The sequence below is a fragment of the Canis lupus genome, chromosome 21 (assembly GCF_048164855.1).
Source record: "Canis lupus baileyi chromosome 21, mCanLup2.hap1, whole genome shotgun sequence".
Classification (NCBI taxonomy): Eukaryota; Metazoa; Chordata; class Mammalia; order Carnivora; family Canidae; genus Canis; species Canis lupus.
The window spans coordinates 50,464,739-50,477,137 of NC_132858.1; the positions used below are offsets into that span (position 1 = coordinate 50,464,739).

The 12,399-nt window shown below is 45.4% G+C and overlaps 1 protein-coding gene across 3 annotated transcripts in view; it reads right to left on the reverse strand.

Moving 5' to 3' along the window:
* EGFR (epidermal growth factor receptor) overlaps positions 1–12,399 on the reverse strand; it is a 197,330-nt gene that overhangs the window by 58,274 nt on the left and 126,657 nt on the right. For all 3 annotated transcript variants that reach the window (XM_072791688.1, XM_072791690.1, XM_072791689.1), the window contains exons 2-3: positions 2,024–2,175; positions 987–1,170 (exon numbers count right to left, since the gene is read on the reverse strand). In XM_072791688.1, coding sequence (XP_072647789.1) covers positions 987–1,170; positions 2,024–2,175 — 336 coding nt within the window. The remainder of the gene's footprint in view (positions 1–986; positions 1,171–2,023; positions 2,176–12,399) is intronic.

The window sequence follows — 12,399 nt, forward strand, 5'->3', positions numbered from 1 at the left end:
AGACCATGTGGGTGGGTGTTCTGAGCAGCTAAAGTGGTGGGTGGAAAGTCTTCGGGCAGTTTTACAGGATGGCCAACCCCAGGAGCCCAGCTGGAGGGCTGTGCCAGCCGCTTCTGAGCTCGGTCTGGATGCATCACCTCATCCCAGCACATCCATTGTGGGGCTCCTACCGTTCCCAGGACCCCCTCTGTTACGCACCCTCTGCTCTCGTCCCCCTCTTCCTGATGGGCTCCCTTCCCGTCACAACCGCACAGCACATGGGAAGGGCGAGGACCCTGGGGGCAGAGCTTTGGTGGCCATTCCTGGCCATTTTTTCACTAACGTGGGACCTTGGGAGAATGACTTTACCACCATTTCTTTATGTGTAAGATGGTGGGAGTGTAAACACCCGCGTTGAAGGGTGGGCGTGAAGTTGCTGATGCAATGGGATGGGCACTGCACCTGCCACACAGCAAGGGCATGCTCCTCATTATCTTCAATTTTATTTAAATCAACTTCCTATCCCTTCTATCATCTTAGCTTCCACTTGAGGGACCTTCACGAGGGACCTACTCCCAGGAATTCAAAGTTCTTCTGCAATACCGTCATCCTCTGTTCTTCTGTATTACAGCATTGCTCTGAAGACTGTCCCAAGTAGGGGAGGTTTTTGATGTATGTCCCTTACACCTGAGGTCCAGGTATTAGGATTGGCAGTTTATTCAGCCAAGGTCATCTGGTCTCTATGTCCCAGAACCATTACCATTTCTTACTCACTCTCTGAATATTTCCCCACGAATATAGGAGAAGTGGTACCGGGTTTAAAACTTCCCTTCCCTCTCCATCACCTACTGTCTTCTTAGTCACTTCCACCTACTGCACCTTGCCCAGAGCTGGTGCTCAATACATTTGTATTTGATGAATAAAAGTCTTCTCTGAGTGGCACTAAAAAATATTTTGGTCTGAGCTGCTGTCTGCAGCCCCATCCTCCCGGTGCCCTGGCCTCTCACCATGCAAGTTTCTCAGGGGAAGCTCCTGCAGTCCAGTTTTATTTGAGCCATAGTTGGAGAGGACGGATAAGGCATGGGTGTTTTCATAGAGCACATTTCCTCGGATGATCTGCAGGTTTTCCAAAGGAATCTTCTCCACCGTGTTGAGGGCAATCAATACATACCCGGCAACTTCCTGGATGGTCTAAGGAGATCAAATGTCAATGTGTTATTTCTCTTGTCAAGAGCTCAAATATGCAAGGTCTAAAATGGGTCAAGAAAGCCCAGAACACCTAAGCCAACCACGCACGCGAGTGACTGACAACTATAAAGCAGGTGGATGACTACAGTGAGGATAGGGGAGGTGACAGGGTTTACGATGACTCAGGTACTTCTGCCTCTAGAGCCTGCTGGTGATTATAAAGGGCAACGTGCATTATTTAGCAAAGCTCTGACTCTCGTTTCACTTGGTGTTCACTATGCTCAGAAGAAAATGAAATCGTTTTATCTATTCGTGTTGTATCCGTCTTGCACACTTTCTTATAAAAAGCAACACAGAACCCAGAAAGCCAATCAAACCCAGAGTTCAACTACCACCCAACTCCAAAGCTTTCAGAGCTGGCTCCTGGTGGCTCACGAGAGCCCACTATGAGACATGTGGGAAATGGAAGGAGCGATGCAGCTGGGATTCAACTAGAGGGGGAGTGTTTACACCAAGGAAATGGGAAAATGCTACAAAGTAGGACTTTGTCTTTTTCTCAAAGAGCCAATATCCCAGGATACCACAGCGACAGCAATGGTTAAATGCTTAATATCAGTGTCTCTGATGATAGTGAAACAGCAGGCCAGCCTGTTTCTCTCTGACACTATTTCGTAGCTCTGACTTGACACTAGCTGGTGAAGTGGTTTTCTGATAAAACTTGCATCTGTAGTTCCCCCAGGACACATAACTGCTGTAGCAAAAGCAAATACACTTCCAACTACATTATCTCAAGGTCCTTATCTCCTTATATTTCCTTCTATCCTTTGGGTAAGACAATCAAATTGACTGAACTAACCTTTAAGAAGGAAAGGTCATAATTCCTTTGCATGTAGGTAATTTCCAAATTCCCCAGGACCACCTCACAGTTATTGAACATCCTCTGAAGGCTCAGGAAGTGGTCTTCAAAAGTGCCCAACTGGGTGAGCCGGTTACTCGTGCCTTGGCAGACTGCAAAAAAGGGAGAAAAAAAAGGTTTTACGTGAAATGCCAAGTAGCAAAACTAAAATAAAATGTTCACAAATTTCAACTAACTGCGAGTTTTAGCGACTTACAATCTTAATTCTGATAAAAGGTCACTAGGATGAATGCGACAAGAAAATGTTTGTGTATGTAAGATACAGTTTGCGATAAGAGATAGCTCATCCCTATAATGCACGGAATCATTTGAAATGTTAAAAATTCAAGGGGAAATTCGATGAAAATCTTTAAGACAAAAATAGTCTTTAAAAAAAAAAAGATTTATTTATTTGAGAGAGATAGAAAGAGCACAAGTCTGAGAGGGAAGAGGGGTAGAGGGAGAGAGAATCTTACGCAGAGCTTGACCAGGGATCGATCTCACGACCCTGAGATCACAACCCGAGCCAAAACCAAGAGTCAGACGCTCCACCATTGCACCCAGGTGCCCCAAGACAAAATAGTCTTTTAGAGCTTTAGTAGACAAAAAAAATGTGTATCATAGGGTATTTATATAATGCAATTACAATGTTGAATTAGTACCTCCATAATGAACTTTTTACTTTACAAAATACAATTATCACATTACTGCGTGTCCGAGGGATATTTATGAACGTAACAGACGCCGGCCGATATTTTCTGACCACAAGGTTGTACAGCTTAAAATCGACGGCAAAAGTGTAGATGAAAATCCAACTGGCCAGAGATTATAAATATTCTTCTCGACTAACGCATCAAAGAACAAATCAAAGGCCTAATTATCCATCCAGAAAATAATGACGCGGAAACATACATTTCAAAACACACTCAACTGAGAAGCCAACCCGTGCTTCTGTTTGTCCACACGCCGTGCGAATCCTCCCAGAACAGGTGGAGGTGCAACTGCTTTGCATTCTTTGGCAGGACACAGCCTTGGCACGCTGAACTCCCTCATGTTCTAACTTCGTACAAGAAACAGTTTAAATTAGGGGACCAGGGTAGATTACGGCACTACAGCCGTCGGTCTATCTTTAAAAGCACAGGAGATTATAATAAAGTCATCTTTACAAACCTGGCTCTTTGAAAGACGTGTTTCAGCAAGCATAGCCAAACAAAGAGGTCTGGGGCTTTTGAAGCAGGGAGCTTGTTAAGGGACTATATACTTTGAACCAAAATTATCGTAAGAGTGAAGAAATATGGCCTGTGGCTTTGGAGGGTAGGTTCAGCGCGAGCCAGGTTCTTCCGCACGGGCACAGGCGCGACCGCAGCGGTGGCCAGGTGGCTGGACACGAAACAAGGCCAGAGTCAAGACGCAGGTACTTTCCCGGGAGACTCTTTCCACATTTACATTTCTATTTTGCAGGCATCTCTGTTCCTTCCCCACGGGAACTGCGTCACCTGACCGTCTGCCCTTGCGTTTTGGTGCCACGGCAGCGAGCGCATGTTCAGACACCACATCATCAACCCCATGCACTGACACTGACATTAAATATGAAGCAATCGCCACATCCTCTTGAACTCTATGGGGATTTCCCTCTTCTGTGGCCTCCTTCAAATCCGGTGTTGGGGAGATCTCTCACTGGGAACTACAACTGCCCGACCATGCCAAGCATAGCCTCCCCGCTCCAGGCCCTGATCTGCTCCAGGGGCCCCTTAATGCTCCCCGAATTCTTCCAACCACAACCCTGGGTTGACCCACACAGCTCTGGGCTGCTCTCACTCGGAAGCACAGGCTGCTCTGATTGCACCCTTCACTTGGAACATCTGTACACAGCTGGCAGCAACGCATGCACATGGGGCCAGACTCGTTGCCCAATCCCAAGGTCCCTAACGATGCCACCACTGATGTAGGTGCAGGGTTGCGACAATAAGCCACGACCTTTCAATCGGCACACATTGAAACAAAAGCTGCTTTCCAGGCTGGCAGACTTGGTCTCCACATTTCAGCCCAACTGATTGGCAGCCATGTGGGGAGCACAGTGTTACTCGTGCCCTTTGTCCCAGCCAGGTGAGCGGTGTCCTAGAGCTCAGGGGGGAGCACCTGTCAGAAGACCTTCCTCCATGTACAGAGAGAAACAGCAACAATTGCTTTCATTTGAAAGAGTTTCTCTCTCTCTCTTTTTTTTTTTAGATTTTACTTATTTATTTGAGAGAGCGAGAGGAAGCACAAGCAGGGCGGAGGGGCAAGAGGAGGGGGAGAAGCAGGCTTCCCGCTGGACGGGGCTCGATCCCAGGACCCCGAGATCACGACCTGAGCCAAAGGCAGAGGCTTAACCGACGGAGCCACTCAGGGGTGCTGGGTGATATCAGCTTGTAAGGTGCTCTTGCCTGCCCCCCAAATTTTTATTACTAAGTCAATCACAAAGGAACATTTGTCAGCAAAAAAGGAAAACATGCATGTTAAGTTTAGCTTGTTACATTATAGAAGAAATGATTTCAAAAAGACCACATTTGTCCTTGCATTCATTCACTCAGAAAATGCAAAATGAGCTCCTAAAATATTTATTTGATGGATACCTATCATGACCCCTCACTGCTTACAATGTGTACGAACTACTTTTATATTCAGGAAAAGAGATGCCGCATCTGGAACAGCAACGTCACACATTACTGATATGAACGTTAATTCGAAAAACATCTTAAAAAAAAACATTTTGGGAAGCAACTGGACAACTCATGTAAACAAATGTATATGCTTTATGAAGCTTCATGCAAAGTGTTGTTCATTTTTTAAAATGTGGCAAACTGTAAAAAGCCCTAAATGCTCACCTGTCAACAGGCATGTTCTGGAGACCAAGAAAGCAATTGGTACAATACCGTGTGATTCCGTTTGAGGCAAATCCATCTTGAATTCTATTCCAGGATTAGTTACTAAAGTCTCCAAAGAGATCATTACAAAGCTGTTCATTTGAGACTTTCTCCTGCCGTGTGCCCCAAAGCAGATGACAGGGTCTTAACTGAACTCCAGAGTGAGGATCAGAATGATTTGATCTAGGTTTCTTTCCTTTTATTTTTTTTAAGGTTTTACTTATTTATTCATGAGAGACACAGGGAGAGGCAGAGACACAGGCAGAGGGAGAAGCAGGCTCCATGCAGGGAGCCCGATGCGGGACTCGATCCCAGGACCCCGGCCGGGATCATGCCCTGAGCCGTAGGCAGACGCTCAACCCCTGAGCCACCCAGGTGCCCCTGACCTAGGTTTCTTGATTCAACAAAGTATAATCTTCATTCCATACTTATCCCAAATGTCTCACATTATGAATATAAAGCAATGGAAAGAGTTAAATGTGAGATCACTGAATTAAGTAAAATTATTTTTAAAAAGAAATCACAAAACTAGTTAGGCAGGTTTAAGACAAAACTGCAAAAGGGCAAGAGCTTTTTGATTCATCCAGGAGAAAGTTTTTGTTTGGCCACTTCCTCATTACGTGACCCCGAATGACTTCTCTAAGCTCTCCCCGGCACGCTTTCCTCAAGTCGTAGGCATGCTGAAAATAATCCTGACCTTCCAGAACTGTTTTACAGCCTGAATAAACACAAAAGCTTTTCACCTTTCTTTTGTTAAAATTAACTCCTGAGAAATGTGACAGTGACACAAGATGCACCTGTACAGCTGTAAGAGGGCCCCTGTGGATGGACACTCGCCCTGGGGGATGATCTGACCTGGGAGTGTCTGGACCTGCGAACAGCTTCACTCAAATATTGGGCATTAAATAGAGTTATTTTGCCTGTAGAATATTGATCAGAAAAGGAAAGAAAGGGAAAGGAACTTACGCAACGGTTTCATTAACAGATGCACAGAGGATTAGGTGTGTAAGCCATTTATTCAAAGGGACCAGTAATAGGACTTCAGAGCCCTATACGAGAAGGCTAGACAATTGAAAGTGTATCCAGCTCCGTACAAAATGCTAGTGATCTGCTCTATCTGTTACAAATCTGAGGATAAATTCTACTGAATCAAGAGCAGCAGCCGTACAGGTGCTACTAAGCACTCAGGTTTCTCATCTTCAGATTTTACTAGGAAGATCCGGAACCGTGTCGAAAAGCTGAAGGAACAACACCGTAAATGTCCTTAGATGAGACTTGTGACCATCTTCTCACCTAACTTATTTTTTAACGCATTGCAAATACGGTCCGAATGCCGGAACACTGGTCCCTGGCACACCATGGGTTAGAGCTCGAGGTGAACTCACAGCTGTTGTGTGGAGGCAGCACACGCACCTGTGACGGGGGCCGTCTGGAGGGCAGCATGGGAGAGGTTCAACGCACGCACACACCTGTGGAAGCTCCACTCCTGCCACCACATAGGACATCAGCCCTGGGGGCCCCTCAGGCCTCTTCCCAGCTACACCAGCAACCACTACACGTGACTTGTCTTCACTTACAACAGTTTTGCCTACTTCAGAATTTCAATTAATGGGATTCCGTGGAATTGGAATCGCTCTTCTGGTAAGGCTTATTCCACAGCCTCCTACTGAGAGGCACCGACGTCATGTTGCACCAGCTTGCAGTGACACTGAGAAATGTGTTTTAGGGGAAGTTATCTGCGTATTATCCTTGGGGATCTCGGGCTGACCACAGTCTGCTTGTTCTTTTTCTTAAGAACACCCCCCCCCCCCCACACCACCACCACTGATCTTAACTGAAAATAAAAACAATCTGCCTCCTCTAAGTCTTGGAATACTCTTGATTTTATGGGGTAGGGCCTGTGGCTTTCCTGCCTCATTATGGGGGTGTACACCTCTCTTTCCCCACAAGCCTGGGCAAATCTGTATTGCTGATTAAGACACGACCTTAAAACAAGTTTCTCCAGATTTTCCCAAATCCACTTAGACACTTTTGAAACTGCCTAAAAAAATTTATAATTGTTTTAATTTGTTGTTTTCTCAACTACATATTAAGGTTTGCCAAAGGAGCTGGCTCTTGTGAATCTCTCCCCTTGGCCTTCTAAATTGCGCTTTGATCCTTGCCCCATTTTCCACAGAACACCTCGTTTTGAAGCAGAAATCGTATCACACTACTCCCTTGCCTTGAACCATCCAGAAGTTTCCCCGTGTTATCAGAACACAGTGGAGGCTCCTTTCTCCTCATCTCTGCTTCTCTCAGCCTCTTCTGCTCCCCGTTCCAGGCACACTCCCCTAGTTCTCTCCAGCTGGCCCAGTTCTTGGCTCACTTCCAGGGCTATCCCATCCATCTGGAATGCTCTTCTGTTTCCCTCCAGATTTCTACATCTTTCTCAATGGTCATCCCTTTGGAAAAGCCTGTCCTGGAACCAGATTAGCCTACATATCCACCATTAAATCCCATCACATCACCCTCTTCCTTTACTTCCAAGTAAATTTATCACTACTTAGAATTATTGTTTATGCAAATATATATATTATTTATTATTCATCTTTATGGTGGGGAGAGGTGGATTTTATTTACTTTTTATTTTTTAAGATTTATTTATGTATTTGAGAGAAAGAGAGCACAGGGTGAGAGAGAGAGAGAGGATCCTCACCCAGACTCCCTGCGGAGCACAGAGCGTTTACATTGTCACCGTGGGTTTCATCAAAGGCCTTGTAGAGTGGGAAAAGTCTCATCATCGTGAAGATTTTTCTTTATTTTCCAAAGCTTTATATTTTACCGGTAGTTCCTTATTTTATCATGTTTGATTTTTAACTAATAAACAGTTCTCAGCTTGTAGGCATCCAAAGATAGTTGTCGAACTGAATTTGAATTTACACTGCGATTTGGAAGGGCATATGTGATCATCAAAAGGTCCTCTGAAATATTTGATAATTTGCCACGTGCATTATAATATCCCTACTGGACTAAACACGCCAGGCTCTGACATGTCCGATGCAACTGCAAGCTACAGTAACTCCAATTAAATGAACAAGCAGAAGATTTTAAAATAATCTCTCTTTTATTTTGGAGTTAGGACCAGAACACCAAAACTGGTTGATTTCCATCCCCCATGCTTCTCCTCCTAGCCATTTAAGTAATCCCAGGCCAACTTCATGATATTTAAACAATATACGGAATTAGGATACCTTTGTATATCGTGTCTACTCTCTCGGGAGTTAACTGATGTGTCTGAATCCCAGAAAGTCCAGTTCTACGAGAGACTGTGGAATATGCTTCTAGAGACATCATCAAACATCAGAGTGACGATGGTGATAGTATCAGTATGGGATGGTCTCCTGCCAGACCCAGACTCTCTGGGTCTCAGTGTTTCTCACTGGTTAAAAATGGGACCAGCTCAACATATTTGACAGGGGAGGGTGAGCAGTTACATGATCATGGACGTGGAAGTATTTCATAATTAACAAGTCTCTAAATATAAATTATGTCTCACACTGGGGCTTTACCCTAGCAGTACGCATTGCAACCAAACCTTGGCAATCTATTCCTGCCTATGTCTTCATGATACCAACAAACCATTTCCCACTCCCCACCTAGGGACTTAAAAAAAATTTTTTTTTTAAATCGTCTCAGCAGAACTGGTAAGTTGTGTTGAAATTTGAGACGCTTGAGAATTCTGAAATAAAAGTCAGCACTTTTCATTATTACATATAGGATGTGAGCCCAAGAACGGTCCTAACAATGGAAACTAAATATCTTAAATCACAGGGCTGGCAATCCACTCCATTTTTAAAAAAGTTTTTATTTATTCATTTGAGAGAGAGAGAGAGAGAGAGAGAGAGAGAATGAACAGGGGGAGGGGTAGAGAGAGAGGGAGAAGTGGACTTCCTGCTGAGCAGGGAACCCGGTGGGGGATTCGATCCCAGGACCTTGGGGATCACAACTTGAGCCGAAGGTAGAAGTTACCCCCCGCCTCCCCCCTCCCCGAGCCATTCAGGCGCCCCTGCACTCCATTTTTTAATAGGTAGTTTAATGGTTAGTCAGAGATCAATTAGTCCAATGTATCTGAACTCTGAGAAACTCATCTGAACTGAAAAAGATTTCATAAATCACACCCATCAACCTTTTCTTCATTCAATTCAATAAACCTCTTCTGAATACTTAGTGCGTATCAGACAGCACTCTGTCTTGGTGGCCAGTGTCTGTGTGTTTTAAACACATGGACATGTCCTGAACACAACCTCATGGAAGGAGGAAAGACACACATCAGCATCTGTATCAGGTCATACAGAACTCGATCTAGTCTGTGGCTAATACATCATACCTTGACTGAGTATTGAACGCTGAGCAGCACACAGACGAAAGGACAGATCACCGGATTTGGTTTAAAAATCTCTCTATGTGAAAATATAAACAACAGTGAGCTTAGTGTGTCTGGTTTTTCCTTTCTAGAGATATCATGAGTAAGCGCCTCCTCTCTGGCCTGAGTTCTGTTTTCCTAATCTCCTAGCTGGGGACTATTGCTTACTCATGGTCAGGGGCTCTCTCTTCACATATAGGAATACTTCTCAAGTGACTAATACCACTTCCCTTCCAAGTGTCTGGTAGCCAAACCACTGCTTCTATCCTTCCCCTCCACTGCAATTTTCGCTTCTGACCTATTTCTTGAGAGCTCCGTCACCTTCTCAGATTAGTACCTCAGACCCACCAGTGCAGGGCAGTGCGGAGTCAAGACTCATGTCACTCCCTGACATCTGCACAGTCGTCCGGGTTTCCAAAGCTGGACCCCAAGAAGACTGCCCTGAACCTCTGCCTGTACCCTGGATGAGGAAGATGCGTTGAAGAGCTAGTTACCATGGAAGAACCCATTGGATTAGGGTGGGTTTGCCCATCTCATTAGTTAGCTGTCTGGCACACAGCAAGTTGGGAGACTTGGAGGGATGAAGCAATTCGGGAGTGGGGTTGGGTGATAGAGCTGACACCAATGATGGTCACAGACAGTAAGCCAAGAGAGGGACTAGTGGAAGGAGGTGGGAAATTTAAGATTCCAAAATGGGGCTGTTGTCAAAGACTATTGCTTGAAAACGGGTTTAAAACATGGTCAACGTTTGACCCAAGACTGCCCTCAGTTTACTGCCGCCTTTCAATTCTGACTTGACTCTGTTCAACTGAGAACTGGTGAGCAGAAAACAGTGGGTGGGTGAGAGCGTGAGCGCTCAGGTCCAACATACCCAGAGCCCTTGGCATGTCTGGTTGGCAACTAGCTACATCTTCAACAGCTTCTCATAGTATGGTCTAGTGTTACAGGTCAGGGTGCAGCTCTTCTCTTCCTAGAAACACCCTCACAATCTATGTCATTCCCAGCAAGGTGACGTGGAGGTAAAGCGAGGCAGGGCTGACAAGATTTCACTCCTCTGGGCATGGTCCTCACCCAACTCGCATACCTTCTCTTTTATATTCTGCTCAGGTCCACATGACTCACTCTCTAATGACCAAGGCTGAGTAATATTCCCCATATTGGGCTATTTACTTGCTGGTTGAGCTGTCCTTCTAGAATTCATTTGAATGCCACACAAGGCTGAGAAGCATCACAGCAAGGTGGAGTCATTAGCCTTAGGTGTTCCTACAGCCTCTCTGTAAGGGTTCATCCCCCTATGCTCTGTGATCGGCACCTGGGCCAAGAGGGGCTATTTGTTCTTTTGTTCACTTACTTAACTAAAGCATATTTAAAAAAATAGTATAACCACCATTGCCAAGAATGAATCAGAAGTACTCACTGCCTTGGAGGAATATATTAGCCCTTTGGGGAGATGACTTTACACATGAAAAAAATCACTGGACGTCCCAAAACCACTCAGGGTAGAGATATACTAAAGAAACACAAGTCAGCAAGCAGAGAAATTGCCAACCTGGAGTCATCTGGGAAGAGGAAGCCAATATTCCCTATTACCAAGCAAACGGAAACACAATATTTTACATTCAGACCAAAAGAACAAGTCTCCCACAAATGCCAGGTGCTGAGCTGGTGACTTTGCCTTGCACAGCCCCATAATATTCCACACTCAGAATATCAGGTTTCTTCCAATCCTGTTTTTCTGCAATCCCTTCCCCTGGCTCACTGCCCATATCCCAATTTGGGGTACAAGTGACCCTTCCTGGGTTTCTTTACAGTTATCTGCATGTAATGATCATGTCTCCATCCATTCTCACTAAACAAAATTCTGGAAAAGATTTGTAATTTGTAAGGAAATAAAATATTTTTAATCCTGAATGGGGAACAAAGACCTTTTTGGCAAGCATTTCTCTGCAGAAAGACTCTGGGTTCTATGTGGCAGTGCATGTCCTACCCCCTACCCAAGGTGGTTTAAATGTTATTTAAATTTTTCTCTCTGTTATTATCTGTGTTTTGAAAAATACCAGCCTCTAACACACAGGCGGTCTCTCAATACACACACAAGTTGGCTTATCAATGAGTATTAGAAAAAAACCCAACAGAAAGGACCAACCCCACCCCTGCCCCAGCAAAAAAAAAAAAAAAAAAAAAAAGACACACAAAAAGCAAAAACCAAAAAGACACAACAAAACAAATAACAACAGTAAACGTTTGAAACAAGGGAGCAATCACTAAGACACCAGGTAAAGGCCATTACACCAGTGTTTGCCTCTTAAAACAAAGATAGTCCCAGGGACCCCTCCCCCCCCTCATGGCACCTGCCAGGTAAGGCTTGTCCAGCCCCTCAGCTAGCCTACGAGCCTCAGCTGCCCCAAGACCAAAGGTGCCTGTTGCAGGAGCGCAGGCAAGCCTGGCAATGAGGTGCAGGCAGATATCAGAGCCCTTCCACGGGGAGCCTCGGGGGGCAAGGGTGGATCTGGAATGTGCCGCAAGCATCCACAGAGGACAGTCAGTACCTCAAGGGGCAGAGGAAACACAGAGAAGATACTGGAGGCCAGGAAAGCTCAGCCACCCTATACGGGCCACGTGGGGGAGAAAAGGATTTGGGGGCCGGGGTCGGGGTGCACGGGGCAGCCAAACAGATAGCTGAGGTTCCCGAGCCATTCTCTGGGCTGAGTTCATCACTCTGCCACTTCGGGCCGGAGCTGTCCCTGTGTCATCTGTCTCCTTCATCTGTCTCCTCCCTTTTGCTGCTTGAGACAACTGAGAAGCAATGAAAGGAAGAAAAATAGTCTGCCTACAAAGATCAGTGGCTTGGTATCACCAACGAGGGGCACTACTGCTTGTTTTGTTTTGTTGTTTTCAAGTTTACATGTCAGGTTCTCAGCAGAACTCTTTGACCAATACGTCATCAAGAATTCGAAAAGTGGGACGCTTGGGTGGCTCAGCAGTTGAGCTCGGGGCCTGAATCCCAGGGTCCTGGGATCGAGTCCCAC